The sequence below is a fragment of the Dipodomys merriami genome, unplaced genomic scaffold (assembly GCF_024711535.1).
Source record: "Dipodomys merriami isolate MVZ:Mamm:240054 unplaced genomic scaffold, mDipMer1.0.p SCAF_2, whole genome shotgun sequence".
Classification (NCBI taxonomy): Eukaryota; Metazoa; Chordata; class Mammalia; order Rodentia; family Heteromyidae; genus Dipodomys; species Dipodomys merriami.
Genome location: NW_027203381.1, coordinates 69,459,530 through 69,475,243, shown reverse-complemented (window position 1 = coordinate 69,475,243; position 15,714 = coordinate 69,459,530). Strand labels below are relative to the sequence as shown.

Sequence of the window (15,714 nt, the reverse complement as noted above, 5' to 3'; positions counted from 1 at the left end):
CTATTCTTATACCAGCAAAAAGGGTAGACTTAGGGCGGTTGAGATCTAGCCTTGGTGCCAGAATAATCAGGAGTCAGGTTCTTACTCCCAAATCTGTGATCTACAATTGAATGATCTGATATTAACCTCATGCTTGCGTTTCTCATCTGCTCTTAAAGTCTCCAGGAGTCACAAGCCCTTTAAAAACTGAATTTAGGCCAGGTACCGGTGGTTCACACCTGTAATACCAGCTACTCAGGAGGCTAAGATCTGAAGATTGCAGTTCGAAGCCAGCCTGGGCGGGAAAATTCATGTGACTCTTATCTCCAATAAACTACCAAAAAAGCTGGAAGTGGCCCTGAGGCTCAAGTGGTAGAGGGCTAGCCTTGAGAAAAAGCAGCTCAGGGATAGTGTTGAGGCCTTGAGTTCAAGCTCTATAATACACACACACACACACACACACACACACACACACACACACACACACACACACACACACACACACACACACGTGCCCTGTTGAGGCCTTGAGTTCAAGCTCTAGAATACACACACACACACACATACACACACACACACACACACACACGTGCCCTGTTGAGGCCTTGAGTTCAAGCTCTAGAATCAACACACACACACACACACACACACACACGCACACACACACGCACACACATACACATGTGCCCTCCCGCCCCCAAATTGAATTTAAAACTATCAATTATCTCTCTAGAAAATGTACATGCTCTTACTTCCTAACTTTTAAATAGAAACCTGGTGGTGGAGGGGGTGGTTGGTGTCTTGGAAACCCATCTAAGACAGGGTTCCTCACATCATAGAGACCTCACAGAAAGACCAAAGTCAAGCTCCTCCCAGTGCCTGAAATCACAAGAGCCTTTCCTACTCAAAAGGCCATGCTATTACCACCCAGGTACCTTCAGGGCTACAAGTATAAAGGAGGGAGGGAGGGGCGTGGACCCAAGCTGGCTTCAAACCCCACTATCAATGGGTACCTCACTTGTTGATAGTTGTCACAGAGATTATGGCTCAGTGTTATCAGTGCTTGCTATTTTTTCTATACCAAACATCTAAATTCATGTAAAGTTTTGCCATTAATTTTTTTTTTTTTTTTTTTTTTTTTTTGTCGGTCGTGGGGCTTGAACTCTGGGCCTGGGCGCTGTCCCTCAGCTCTTCAGCTCAAGGCGAGCGCTCTACCACTTGAGCTATAGCGCCACTTCCGGTTTTCTGGTGGTTTATTGGAGATAGGAGTCTCACGGTCTCTCCTGCCCGGGCTGGCTTTGAACCGCGATCCTCAGATCTCAGCCTCCTGAGTAGCTAGGATTATAGGCGTGAGCCACCAGCGCCCGGCTTTGCCATTAATTTTTTAAATGATATACATATATGTTAAAATATTCAAAAGGTACATAGAACTCTTATTCCTCCTTCTGTATAACATCTCTGGAGCCAGCTGTTAATAATGTCATTTATGTGCCCTTTGAGACTTTGTTTTTAACCCCACAAATAGTACACATTACCCATAGTACCCTGCTCTCATTTTCATCTTTCTCCTGCTATCAACAAATTCCAGTTTGAAATACACAGAGGGGGTGACTTTGATCAAGACACTCTGAATGCAGCAAGGACTTGTGAAAATAAAACCCCCTTGTCTAACTAATTCTTTTTGTTTGTTTTGTTTTGGGTTTTTTTGTTTTTTTGTGCCAGTACTAGGACTTCAAATCAGGGTCTTGAGCTTTCTTTTGACTCTTTTTTGCTAATAGCTGGAGCTCTACCACTTGAGCCACACCTTCACTTCTACCTTTCTGCTGATCTTCTGTCTCTACAATAATTCTCTCTCAGATTGCCTGCCTGTACTCACTTTGAACCTCAATCCTCAGGTCTTAGCATCCTGAGTAGCTAGGATTGCAGGTATGACCCACCAGCACATAGTTTAATGCTAGTTTTTAAAAGGACACACACACACACACACACACACACACACACACACACACACACACACACACACACACACACACACACACACACACACACACACACTGTGCTGGCAAAACAAAACACATCTGTAGACCACAATCAGCCAATGGGTATCAGTGAATGACCTCTAGCCAACACGCTCATGGGTCTAGTAGTACTTTCAAAGCTAAGCAGACAAACCTATCAGACATCAAACCTATCCCCATCCAAGTTAGACATCTCACATCTGAGGGCTTGGTCAGACACTTCTGACCCTGACTTTATTTCCAATGAGGAAGACCGATGTTGGGGAAAAGCCAGCTATTAGGTTATGGGCCAAGTGACTCCTTCTCCACCTAAATATGGCCTCATCCTCAACTCTCAACACAGTTTAAGATGTACTAAAAGGAATGGGCACCAACAGCACAGGCACAGCACATGTTCCCAGTGGTGGCCAACACAGTGCCAGGAGCTCAGAGTTTACAGTCAGCTCAAGGCAATACAGAGAGTGACAAATGGGAACAAGAAGCCCTCCATTTGCCCCCAAGCGCTAGGCCAGGCAGTTGGGCCTGCTGCCCAACTTCATTTGGGTTACATAAGGGCTGCATATCCCACTATGGAAGTTTTGGTTGTTGCAATGTATGAGGGAGCATTAATCACACTGAATGGGTGACTGGAGGAAAACAACATGAGCTATCCTGCAATCCACAGGACAGTCTCAACCAATATCCCAAATACAACCCAACTTAATGTAGGTGACAAACTTGTTTGTAATCATCCAAACCTAGATTCAATTTCCATTTCACATATGAACAACAAAATATTTTTGTAGTTTCAATATAAACTGAATTTTCCTGGAAAAGAACTATGTATATACATTGGAGAGAAACTAGACTTTGTTTTAGAACACAGCACAAGTCTATTATTTGGATGATTGCCAATGAAGGCAATCCACCCTTATCTGAAAACATCCCTTGAAGATGGTGCCATTAGCATCTGAGGCTTTAGCATCTCACTACTTTCATATGGTATCCAATGTCCTAACACACTACAACCTCTTTTATTTCTCCAGTTGGCATTGCAATGGCTTTTTGACTATACACAGTTAATGTGGACATTCCTATTAATTTTACTTGTGAAACAGCAGAGAAAATAGAATACTTCAAAACTGTAGTTACTCTATGCCAGTTCTAAATATTCCCTGCATTCCCTTACTTAACCTAAAAAAAAAAAATTGAGGCAAAGAAGGGGGGGCCACTGCTTTTCAGAATAAAACCCAAAGGTACACTATGAAAACCACTGGCCATGGGTCAGCTCCTCCCCTCAGCCCGGCCAGGAGGAGCCAGCCAGCATTCCCTCCATTTCTGCCTTGCCCCTGGGACAGTGACCCCACTAGCTACATAGGGCTCCACTTCCAGATGGGCTCAAGCAGTCTACGGGTCTTCTCCTCAACCCCACCCCCCAAATCCCTGGGTTTCAGGTGCCACTTTTGTCCTCCTGTGGGCTCTAGAAAGCAGCTTAAAGCTATGTAGGCCCTGGATGGTCAAGGCTAGGAAAACCCAGAGGCCCCTCCCCTGGAGCTACTTAGAAAGCACAGCACACAAGCTAACAAAACACACTGCTCAGGGTATGTGTGGGAAGACTGGGAAGAACACTGGTCTCCTGGTGAGGAGAAAGGAGTCAGGGTTCCAGTCCTGCCTGAACTGCTAAGCCAGGGAGGCCCCAGACAGACCACCTCTCCTCCAGCTCCAGTTTCTTTGTCCACAAAGTACACAGCATTGCTGCAGCCTCCACCAGCTCACTCAGTCAGTCGCCAATTCAGCATGTGCCTGAACCCCAGCACAGCATGGTGTGAGTACCTGTGTTCGACCATGTGACTCTGTGGCTAGTGTGGACACACACACACATAACCTGGCTCCTGCAGCTCCTGCATACACCTTCCTAACACACATGGTCAAGAATGAATAAAGCAGCTGGAAAGGAAAGGCCAGTCAGCCCACACTACTCAGTCAAGCCCTCAAGGGAAGAGTTTCTCAGCCATCCCCAGTCCAGCTCGGCCCCTCACTAAAATATGGGGGCTGAGGGGCTGACCCAGTCCCCCACTCCACACTCACTGTGTACAAACGTCGCCGCAGTCTGGCCAGGAGAGGGAAGGAGAGCTCTAAGCCAGGGAACCGACGTGCTACCGGCATCTCCACAGAACCAAACCTCTGAGCAGGTCACTGTGGCTATGGCCTACTAAGTGACAAGCAAGAGCCTCAGCTCCCGAGTTTTCTGCTCTGCCCGAAGGCCAGTTAGCTTGGGGGCTGTCCCAGGAGTCTCCAAATCCCACACTGGTGTGGAATAGGGCAGAAGAATGGGTGGTCTCCTTTGCTCTGTGGCAAGGCTGGCTAGGTTTTCACAGCTGGCTACAGCGTCAGTCTTCCGTCCTGTTTCTGTCTTCTCTCCAGTGCAGTGGTCACAACTCTAGCCCTACTCCTGGGCTCCCCCACCCGACTGGACTGCTCGCTGGCCCGCCCTCCCTTCTTCCCTCTGTCCCTCCCTCCCCAGCTGAGCAGCTCTGACACTGGATGAAAAAGGACCTTTCTGAATCACTGCCAAGAGGACGGCAGAAATGGGGGGGACTCTTCCTCCCAGTCACCCTTACTGGCCCCCCTGCTTTCCCATACACAAAGCCTCCTGTCTGTGGCTTCTACTGCTGCTCTCAACAGTTGCAGACAACTCCTGGGATTTTAGGGTTGGGGCTATGAATCCAACAGCAAGCAGCCAAAGGGGCTACAGGTCCCTATATGAGCTTGTCTGGGGCTATGGTGGCTAGAATACAGCCTGAATTGGGACTTGGACACCAGAGTATTTCCTGGACCCTGCAGACAGATCCTTCAAGGGCCTTCCCCCACCCCAAGTCCCAGCCTTGGCTGGGCGTCTCCTGGCTCAGACCCTAATGTGGCCCTGTTACCCTGGTGCCCGACGGAAATAGGAAGTCGGCGGCCTGCCAGAATGGGGCAGTCCAGCCAAGAGCCGGGATGGGGGGATGAGATTCTCCACCTTCTCCCCTGGAATTGCTTGTGTACTGCCCACAAAATCCAGGGTGCCTTCTCCCCAGATTAGCTGGCAAAAGTCCAAGGCTTTCTTTTTTTTTTTTTCTTCAAGGCTTTCTTAAAAACAAAACAACAACAACAAAAACCAAGTATGCCCAAGACCTCTGCTGGGAGCCCCCCCCCCCAAAGCTGTAAGATCTCAGCCGCAGGATATCTTTTTTATAGCACCTCCTCCCAGATAACAGACTCCGCTTAAGGGGGCTGGAGACGCTCCATCAAGTCCCCATGGGCCCCCACATTCCTAGAGCTAACAAATGGTCCCTCTGCCCCTCCTCAAAGGATACCAGCTGCTCTTACACCCCCTTATGTAGCCCCCAGACACACCTGACAGCTGCAGGAAGTCTTCTCCTGCTCCCTAAGCCCTCCCTTTGGCCATGCCCAAGGAGCCCCTGTTTCTTACACACTGCTCTCTTGTCCCTATGTAGATGGCTACCAGTACAGAACCTCAGATGGCTTGTGGGTGAGTACTGAGTTTTGGGGAGTCAGTACCCTAGGCTCTCTTTCCAAGTCTCTTACAGCTCTTGACCTCCTTACCTGAAAGGACAGACATTTCTTAGTCTGACTTGGGGTGGGAATGTGGGGGTACACTGAGCAATCAGTCCCTTTTCTCCATTATCAACATCTACCACACAAGCTTGTAGAGACAGCAAAGTACAGGCTCCCTTTAGTCTAAGGGTCAAGTCAAAGCTAATAGACAAGGCCATTCTGAAGCTACATAGATCAAATCAAAGAAGAATCCTGATTTCCTTCCCTCCATTAGGCACCTCCCAAAACAGAACCAGGGACCTTTAGCCAAAAAAAATAACTTTAGCCAAAAAAAAGAAAAGAAAAGAAAGAACTTTAGCAGGCATATTCCTTACATTGTAAGATGAGCCTGATTAGAAATGGACTGACTAAAAATTCTAGCTACCCAGAAAGACATGACCGGAATCCTCAAGAACTCTGTCTGACCTTGACTTTTATGCCTAACAAAAACAAGTTTAGCAGTTTACCCAAAAATTCAGCTGAGAGGTTGTGAGGAGAAGCCACCTATACTTGAGGAGGTAGGGGTAAGGGTAGAGCCAGGTCAGTTTCTGAACCCCTTTCTCACAGACCTGACCTTTCTGCCTCAAAACTCCCCAGTACCTTCCTTTTCTCCTATCAGCTACTGCCATCTGCTGACTAGCTGAGGAAGTGCTTGATCTCCAACGGGAAAGAAAGCAAATGTGACCATATTTTCCAAAGCAAAAGGGAACGTTTTGCTTGGTATATACATTCCATAGGCCAGTAAATGGAAATGACCAAGATACAAAGATTCAGTTCCCCTACAAGACAACCTAAACCCTAAGTGGTATTTCCTAGGCTCCTGGGGAGAGATGCAGAAAGCCCTAAGGTCAGCTTATTAGTGAGTCCCGGAGAACCTAATATTAATAATCTGCCCCCACAAACACATCATCCCGCCTGGCCTCAAGATCATTTCCGGGGCCCAGAAGCACAGTCACCCCTGACTCCTAGGAGGCTGCTGCCGAAGGCAGGGCGGGGCGGAGCCCCTAGCTCGCGGGCACAGGATGAGACCTGGGCCCCAGGTGGCTGGCTATCCTCTATTTGTCCTTATTACCTGCTGTCCCTCCTCGCCCCTAGCCAGGCGCTGGTAAGCAGGTCTCTCCCCCATGCAGCCTTAAGTCCCCGCACAGGGTCGGGAGCACCGGAGGGAAGCAGTGCTCGCCCGCAGCCCCCGCCCCTTCGGCGGGCGGCACCGGCGTCACTGCCCTGCGTCCCCGGTGCGGGGGGGGGGGGGGGGAGGCTCTGAGCATCCTCCGGGAGGACAGCGAGGCTGCTCCAATCCATGCACCCACGGCCTCAGACCCTCCATGGCTACCAGCAATGATCAGGCCTCTGAGATCCCCTCCCCCAACCTCCTCCCAGACCGCACTGGCCTCCCGGCAGCGCCCCCCACCCCGGCCGGCCAGCAGGCGGTGACCCTCAGAGCAGCTCCACCTTGCTGGCCACGGGTCCACTGCTGCTCGTAGCCCGCGGCCGCCTCCAGTTAGGTCCTCTGGGATCCAAACGCCTCTATACTCATCTAAAAAGCCACCAAAAATAAAACAAAACCCCCAACCCTCTGACCCCACTCTACTTGAGCGACCTCACAATCTCCGGGCTTGAATCCTCTTCCTCCACCTGCTCGCTCCTCCGGTGTGTCTACTCCTTTGCTCCAAGAATGTCAGGGACCCACCTGCCCAGCAGCCAGCACCACTCCCCAAGCAGTGGCGGAAGCCACGCCTCCCTCACTGGCTAGTCTGCCCATTGGCCCACCCCAGTCCCACCCTAGCACCCTCACCTCTCAGTAGGCCTTCATCTCTCCTTCCCCACCAGACAGCACAACAGGAGCCTGGAAGTGAGGCAGGCCAGTGTGCAGGGGCTGGCCTCTGTGATTTCAGAATGACTAGCGCCCATGCTCTGCTTCAACACGTGCCCACACAGGTGGGCCTCCCCCAGCCGGAGGTGAGCTTACAGCCAGCCAGCTCCTCCAGAGTGCAACTCCAGAGGCTCCTCCTCTCCCTCCAGCCCCCAGGGCTCCAAGGTGCCATGCACAACCTCTCATTCTGATGGCATCTGAAGCATTCACTGACTCCATCCTACGATGTGTTTAGTTAGGGCTGAGCTCCAGGTACCTTCCTTGTCCCTGAGCCAGGGCAGAGGAGAGAGATGCCGAAATACCCTCTCCCTTCTAGGCCTTAAAGCCAAGCACAGATTCCAGGAGCTCTCTGAGTAGTTCTCATTGGGCAAGTTTGGGACATTAGGGTAGGGAAGGGAGTCCAGGATAGTTGGTTCTATTCCAAGCAAAAGCTCCTTGGCACCTTATCATGGCAATGGCAAAAATCATTGGGAGCAGATGCAAGAATTCCAAAGTCAGCGGGAGTTAGCAAAAAACAAGGCTGAAAATGCCAGGCCCACTCCTCCTTGCCCTGATTGGATGAAGTATCCGACTGATCCAAAACATTCCTCCTTCCTGTTTTCTCCCTGCCTTGTGCTCCCAGACATCCTATCTCCCAACACTTCTGTGTGACATCCCCAGGGCCCAAACTACCTTTGGGATTTGGGGAAATCACCTACATGTACCCCCTTTGGTATTCACTTGTCCCTTTGACTGTCCACACCATGTAGCTAAAAGGGAAGGAGGAGTGGTTGGGGACAGCCTACCTCCACTACTCACCCCCCTCTTTAGCCTCTCCCATAACATCAGTGAAGTGACAAATCCACACTGAGGAACAGATATGACATGCAATTTCCGGCCAAGAGGATTTTTTTTCCAAAATAATCTACCGTATTCTTGAGAATAGATGCTAACTCCAGCTACAAGCTGATCCTCCCTATACTTCTGCTTCCCACTTCTCTAGGCCCTGGAGGAATAAATTTATTGGGGAACAGAGGAGGATTTACAGCTCCTTCCCCCAACCAGTGAATTATCTTGCCTCTTCAACTCACCTCTATGCAGGGTGAAAACTTCTGGATCAAGCCCAGGCTGGTTCCCCGCAGACTCTCATCCCAAAAGGAACTGTACCAGGCAACCTGGCACCTTCAGGTCAGCCTGCTCTGACATCACACGGGTCTGAGGAGGCTGGCCAGGGTCCAATGAAAAGAAGGGTGTGATTCAGACACATTACCACTGTCCACACCCTCTCCATCTCCAGGACATAAGTTGGCTTCTCCCTCCCATCTCCCCTCCCCCCTCTCTATGCTCAAAGGAGCCTGCTAGCCTAGGTCCAGAGGACAGGAAAGGCTGAGCTGTGTATGGCTGAGTTATGGGCTTACAGGCCCAAGCCGGCCCTGAAGCCCCTTTAACTGTTAGTATTTCTTAAGACTTTTGACCTCACTCTTCCTTCTCACAGGATGTTCCACTTCCTGGGGGCTACCCCCACCCCTCCTTTCAGGCCTCCTACTGCCACCCTGCGCTGTCCCCATTCCTGAGCTCCAACAGCTCTTGACTCACATTATAGAAATTTACAGGGCTACTTTACTAGGCGATACTCAAATGGAGCACATCTCTATCTCCTAAACTCTGCTAACTTGTGCTCCTGCATCAGACTGCAAACATCACAAGCCAACTGGGGCCAGAAGCCACAGGCCCACCTACCCATGGCTTGCTCCTTCCTTTAACTCCATTGGGCCTGCCAACAAATCACTTGCTTCAACCACCTCAGCCCTCCTCCCACCCATACTATACTATCAGGATCAGGATCAGGAATCAGACAGACATGGCTGAAGGGGTGTCCTCACTTTCTAGTTAGGCAATATCTGGGTAAATCACCTAAGCCTCAATTTCCTCATCTGTTAAGTGGGGATAAGCAGAATCTCCTTCACGGAGCTATTATGAAAAGCCAGATAATGACTAGCTCACTCAGCTCAGCACCAGGCATGTGCCTGTTGTTATTGTCAGCTGAACGTTCTTGAGGTCCCTCCCCTGCTTGAGTCCTTCAGTAACTCCTGAACCAAACCCCTGCTGGCACGTAACATCCTCAGGATCCACCACTGGCCTATTTCTCCATCCTCCACCTCTTACCATTCCTTTCAGATGTTTCTGTCCCAATCATGTCAAATGCTTGACTTTCTCTAGACATATCCTGTTCTTTAATTTTAATGTCTCTCAGGTATTCTTGTGATAGGCTCTTCGCCTACAAGGCAAACTCCTATTCACTCTCCAATACCCTAATCAAATACCACCTTTTCTATAAGTTACCTTTTCCTATCTCCAAATGGAAACAGAAAAGCTACCAACCTCCAATGATGTTCTAGTAAAGGAATACTTATAAACAAGTGTAGTATAAACACATGGCACATGTAGAAAGCAATCATAAGCATTTTTAAATTATCTATTATTTCCAATTCTTGAAGGGTCACTGCTCCTTTATCCCCCAGCTAATTCATACATAATTTTTCAGAGGAAGTCATTTGTACACAACTCTAATGGGGTTTATATATTGCAAGCAACTAGAATCTGGCAAGGGACTTGGTTGGAATTTGTTGAACAGACTCCAGCCTTTGTAACAGACAGTAGAGAAAGGTAGCCTTCTTCTTCTTTCTTCTTCTTTCTTCTTCTTCTTCTCCTTCTTCTCCTTCTTCTTCTTCTTTTTGTCGGTCATGGGGCTTGAACTCTGGTCTTGGGCGCTGTCCCTCAGCTCTTCAGCTCAAGGCTAGCGCTCTATCACTTAAGCCACAGCGCCACTTTTGGTTTTCTGGTGGTTTATTGGAGATAAGAGTCTCACGGACTTTCCTTGCCAGGGCTGGCTTTGCACCTCAATCCTCAGATCTCAGCCTCCTTAGTAGCTGGGATTACAGGCATGAGCCACGGGTGCCAGGCTCTTCTTTTTTTTTTTGGCTAGTCCTGGGACTTGAACGCAAGGCCTGGACACTGTCCCTGAGCTTCTTTTGCTCAAGTTTAGCACTTGACCACTTGAGCCACAGCACTACTTCCAGCCTTCTCTGTATGTGGTACTGAGGAATTGAACCCAGAGTAACACGCATGCTAGGCAAGCACTCTACCCCTTAGCCACATTCCCAGGATGGTGGCCAGCTTCTTTTATCCTGAGTTACTGCCGTCTGACTGCCCTCTTTCTGCTCCAGGTCTGTAGCTCTCCATTAGTTCGAATCCAGAAAAGCCAGTACCTTCATAAGGGAAAGGACTGTCAATCTCATTATAGCACTCTTGTCTCAGACTCATTAAGCTACTTTGCTGCCACAAAGCTGTTTCAGATCCAAGGACAATTCAGGCTCTTCCTTGGGAAGAGAGAGAGAGTTTGGAACCCACCTCCACAAAGGAGCTTTCTTATCGGACTGTTGGAGGAAGGCACAGAACACCAAAAGGGTTGATGGGAGAGAAGATTCATGACAGTGAGGGCAAGGAAGCAGGGGCAGACACACTAAACATGTGTGTCTTCTATAACCCATCTTCTCTAACTCCAGTGAAGGAGGAGACAGAATTTTCAGAGACCTAGGAAAGAACCTAACGGTAAAGTCCTCACCTGTATCAAATTAGTATAGAAGGGATTATGAGGCAGACCCATTTTCCACCAGCGAAAGAAGCATCTCAATCCTGACTTCAGCATACAGGATACTGAGCACTCTAACAGGCTCCCAGACCACTCTTGCCCTCCCCTCCATACACACAAACCACTTAGCATGTGACAGAGAGTTAATTCCTGTAGGTTTCTGGGGTCTTGTGCCTTTTATACCATGCAGACCAGGTGCCAGGACTAGGATGACAACTTGCAGAGAGCTGCCTCTCACTTATCATGCTGCCCAGGCACTGTCATGGCACCAGAGCCAGGCAATGGCTCTAGAGAAAGGAGAATAAAAGGTGAAAAGATGTAGTCAGGGTCTCTGCAGCCAGCTTCTGCCAGCTCTTCCAGGGTTGGGCAGAGGCCACCCAGCTGTTACTCTGCCTAGTGTCCACTGCTCACTCAGCTCAGGCCTTACCCAGCCCCCATTCCCTCAGCAAGAGCCACAAGCTGAAGAGGCCTATTGTCAGGCCCGGGAGGTTGGGTGGGGAAAAGAGTAGTGGTGAGGATTCACCAGAGCTGTGCACTGCAGAATATTTACTCTACATTGTGCATTGCTCATACTCTTTGGACAATGTCTACCATCAACCTCACAAGAGCTGGGAGTATGCAAGCCAGCCTGGGCAGCTAAGTCCTTGAGACTCTGTTCTCACTAAAAAGCTAGAAGTGGAAGAGCCAGTACAGAGAGCCTGGGAGTGAGAGAAATGTCAGAGGCTTCTAGATGTGCACCTAAAGCCCACTGGACCCTGCCTGCCCATGTGACCAGTGAAGAACCACTGAGTATGAAAGGGGAAGGGCTTATCCGGTCCAAGGCATTATGAAGGAATGGCTCCCAGAAGGTCAAGAACTGCTGAAGTCCATGGCCTAGAAAGGAAACCCCACTTTACTTGGAGACATAGCATACAAGGTACAGAGACAGAAAGAAGCCAGTGCTGTCACATGCACCTGACATGCTCAGCTGGAGTGCCCAGGAGGTAAAGCTGCCAAAGGGAGGGAGCAAGCCAAACCTCCTGGTCTTCCCCCCCCCCCTCCCGCCGTCAGTCACTCCCAGGTGTTCACCCTGGGATACAGGAAGACAAATCATAGTCGAGAGATCCTCATGAGAACACTATGTATAAGCTCTTGACTAAAAGCCTCCATCTTCTGGTAGTAGACAAGCAATGTCTTCTCTAGAGACTCTGACCAGGCTAAGGAAGATATAAATATACCAACATTCAAGGTTCCCAATAATGGCCCATCTGGGTCACCATACAAAGCTTAGTCAACAAGGCCACCAGCAAAGTAGTCCCTCTAAGTCCTTCCCTTGATCAGAAGCAGACAACAAAAATTCCCAAACATCCAAGGAAACCTCTAACAGGAGAGAAAAGGTAAAACATACAAAATATCAAAAGAGAGACGGGCGCTGGTGGCTCACACCTGTAATCCTAGCTACTCAGGAATGTGAGATCTGAGGATCACGGTTCAAAGCCAGCCCAGGCAGGAAAGTCCGTGAAACTCTTATCACCAGAAAACCGGAAGTGGTGCTATAGCTCAAGTGGTAGAGGTCTAGCCTTGAGCTGAAGAGCTGAGGGAGCGCTCAGGCCCAGAGTTCAAGCCCCAGGACTGGCCAAAAAGAAAAGAATATCAAATGAGACAAAACACTGCAGAAAAAAATTTCAGATGGAAAATTCTCGATAATATCCTCAGAGATATACAATGTTATATACACAAAATAAGAACAGGTTTCTCTCCCCCCCCACACACACACACACTTCCTGTATGAGGGGAAACAAACAGTTACAAACAAGGCAGTAGACAAAAGTAAACTGACCCACTTGCCACTCTACCTAGCACAATCTGGCCACAGCAAATACTCACATATACTTGCTCCATGAACACATGAGATAAATTGTTCTTCAAACGTTCATGTACATACAAATGACAAATGCAAGTGCTGACCCCACAGTCTGCATTTCTTTTTTTTTTTTTTTTTTGGTCATGGGGATTGAACTCTGTGCCTGGGCACTGTCCCTGCGCTCTTCAGCTCAAGGCGAGCACTCAACCTCTTGAGACACAGCACCACTTCTGGTTTTCTAGTGGTTTATTGGAGATAAGAGTCTCACAGACTTTCCTGCCCTGCCCGGGCTGGCTTTGAACCATGATCCTCAGATCTCAGCTTCCTGAGTAGCTAGGATTACAGGCATGAGCCACTGGCGCTCAGCTCCCACAGTCTGCATTTCTAGGTGATACTGCTACTCTAGTCCATGAAACACAATATGAAAAGTAAAGAAGCCAGGTACTGATGGCTCACACCTATAATCCTAGCTAATACTCAAGAGGCTGAGATCTGAGGATTGCAGTCCAAAGCCAGCCAGAGCAGGAAAAGTCTGTGAGACTTTTTTTTTTTGTGGGGCTGGAACTCTGGGCCTAGGTGCTGTCCCTGTACTCTTCAGCTCAAGGCAAGCCCTCTACCACTTAAACTGGGGGTTTATTGGAGATAAGAAATTCATGGACTTTCCTGCCTGGGCTGGCTTTGAACCACGATCCTCAGACCTCAGTCTCCTGAGTAGCTAGAATTACAGGCATGAGCCACCAGCGCTCAGCTCTATCCACATTTTATGGATTTTTAAGAAAAATCATACCAAGCTGGGTCCCAGTGGCTCAAGCCTATAATGCTAACTACTCAGGAGGCTGAGATAAGAGAACAGGAATTTGAAGTCAGCCCAAGCAAGAAATGCTGTGAGACTTATTTCCAATTAACTACCAAAAAAGCCAGACATGGGGCTGTGGCTCAAGTGGTAGAGCATTGGCCTTGAACACAAAAGCTCAGGGATAGTGCCTAGGCTCTGAGTTCAAGCCCAGGACTGGCACCAAAACAACCACAATCACTATATATATATATTTTTGTGTGTGTGTGTGTGTGTGTGTGTGTGTGTGTGTGTGTGTGTGTGTGTGTGTGTGTGTGTGTGTGTGTGTGTGTCAATATCCAAAGAGATTTAATGTAACAATTTTTTCCTTTCCAATTTTTTCAAGTAGAACTCCAAAGTTTTAGTAAATAAAGCCTCTTCCTTGGAAGATCTAGATTAGTGAGATGTGGATTTTTTTTAATGGGATAAAATGGAATCAAAGGCTCATTACAAACACAAAGGAATTGGAACTACAAGGTTTAAAGTGTCTCCGGAAAAGGAAAAAGCGCATACCTTGAAGAATTGGTTCCCAGTTGGTGTGCTATTGAAAGGTAACTGGATCATTAAGGCTCTGACCTAATCAATGGATTAACCCTTTGATGGAATCATAAATGGATGGCATTATTGGGAAAGTGGTGGAAACTAGAGGTGGAGCCTAGCTGGAGTAAGTGGGCTGCTGGGGGAATGCTCTTGAAGGTACCCCTCTCTGTCTACTCTGTCTGTCTCTCTCTCCTTCTCTCTGTCTCTCTGCTTCCCAGCCACTAGGGTCCATGTCCTTCCACCATAAAATGCTCTGCCTCACCACAGAACTCACCAGCCATGGACTGAAAACATGATTTTCTCAAGTATTTTGTCACAATGAGACACAAATGTGAACTCCCAGGCCTAAAAGGCAACAGAATATGCCTCCAAATTTTTCAGAAAACCTTTTCTAACCTAGATCTCTATATTTATCTATATCTCGCAAGGACTCAAACCTACACCCATACACATTCCTCTTCAGGAAACTACAGAGAATGTGCTATGCCAAAATTTGAAAATAAACCAACAAAGAAGAAGACTGGAAACCCAGAAAACAGGAGACCTAACAAAGAAGAGCAGTGAAGGATAATGTCCAGGGTAAAGGAAGATCTCAAAAGACACCATGGATGATAGAAGCATTGGTGATATAGAGCAGAAGATTCTGACTTGAGCAAGATGAATTTGATGACAGAATACCTAAAGGAATCAACAGTCTGGAAATTTAGATAGCTCCTGAGGGCTCTGACTAATCAAAAGGTACATAGAAAATTAAGCAAGGATGAAAAGAGAGCCTGGTGGTAGAATATATATATATATATATATATATATATATATATATATATACACAATATATATATATACAAATATATATATGTGTGTATATATATATATGTGTATATATATACAGAATATATATATACAAAAAATATGTTTATATATATATATATACATACACACACACACTATATATATATACACACACACACACACACACAAAAGACTCTAGGTTTGACCCTAAGAACCACAAAAACATGGAAGGGAGGGAGAGAGGAAAGGAGGGAGGAAGGAAAGAGAAGAAGAAAAAAAAGACTAATAAAAAAATAAATAAAAACCTCAAAGAACGAAAGTTGTATGGGAAAGGAAAAGTACCACAGTTTGCCACCTCCTAATAATAGAATGAAGGAAAGATATATCTAGAGTAAAGGGATGACAGATAGGAGAGTGGAAATGGAAAATGCAAAGTAAAATCCTTGTCATATTGGCTACAATGGAATCACAGGGATTAAATTGACTCTGGCTGAAACACAAAAACAGATAAAATGCACATGCTTTCATAATGGACAGTTACCCCACCAAGGAGAGTTTACTAGCTATAGCACAGGGAAGAGAAGCAGGAGATCCAGGACAGTCAAATGAGATTAAAAACCCAGGAGAGGTTTT

General features: G+C 47.7%; 1 protein-coding gene across 17 annotated transcripts in view; it reads right to left on the bottom strand.

The window, feature by feature from the left end:
- The window catches only part of Tnk2 (tyrosine kinase non receptor 2), a 46,823-nt gene that overhangs the window by 21,488 nt on the left and 9,621 nt on the right, over positions 1-15,714 (bottom strand). For 6 of the 17 annotated variants that reach the window (XM_070029955.1, XM_070029957.1, XM_070029967.1 and 3 more), the window contains exon 1: positions 4,065-4,167. The exons of 1 other annotated variant lie outside the window; for it this stretch is intronic. In XM_070029955.1, coding sequence (XP_069886056.1) covers positions 4,065-4,142 — 78 coding nt within the window. In that variant the 5' untranslated portion in view covers positions 4,143-4,167. Of the gene's footprint in view, positions 1-4,064; positions 4,172-6,645; positions 6,729-8,516; positions 8,650-15,714 lie in introns of those variants that run through there. 10 more of the 17 variants (XM_070029958.1, XM_070029959.1, XM_070029969.1 and 7 more) reach the window with 6 other exon arrangements.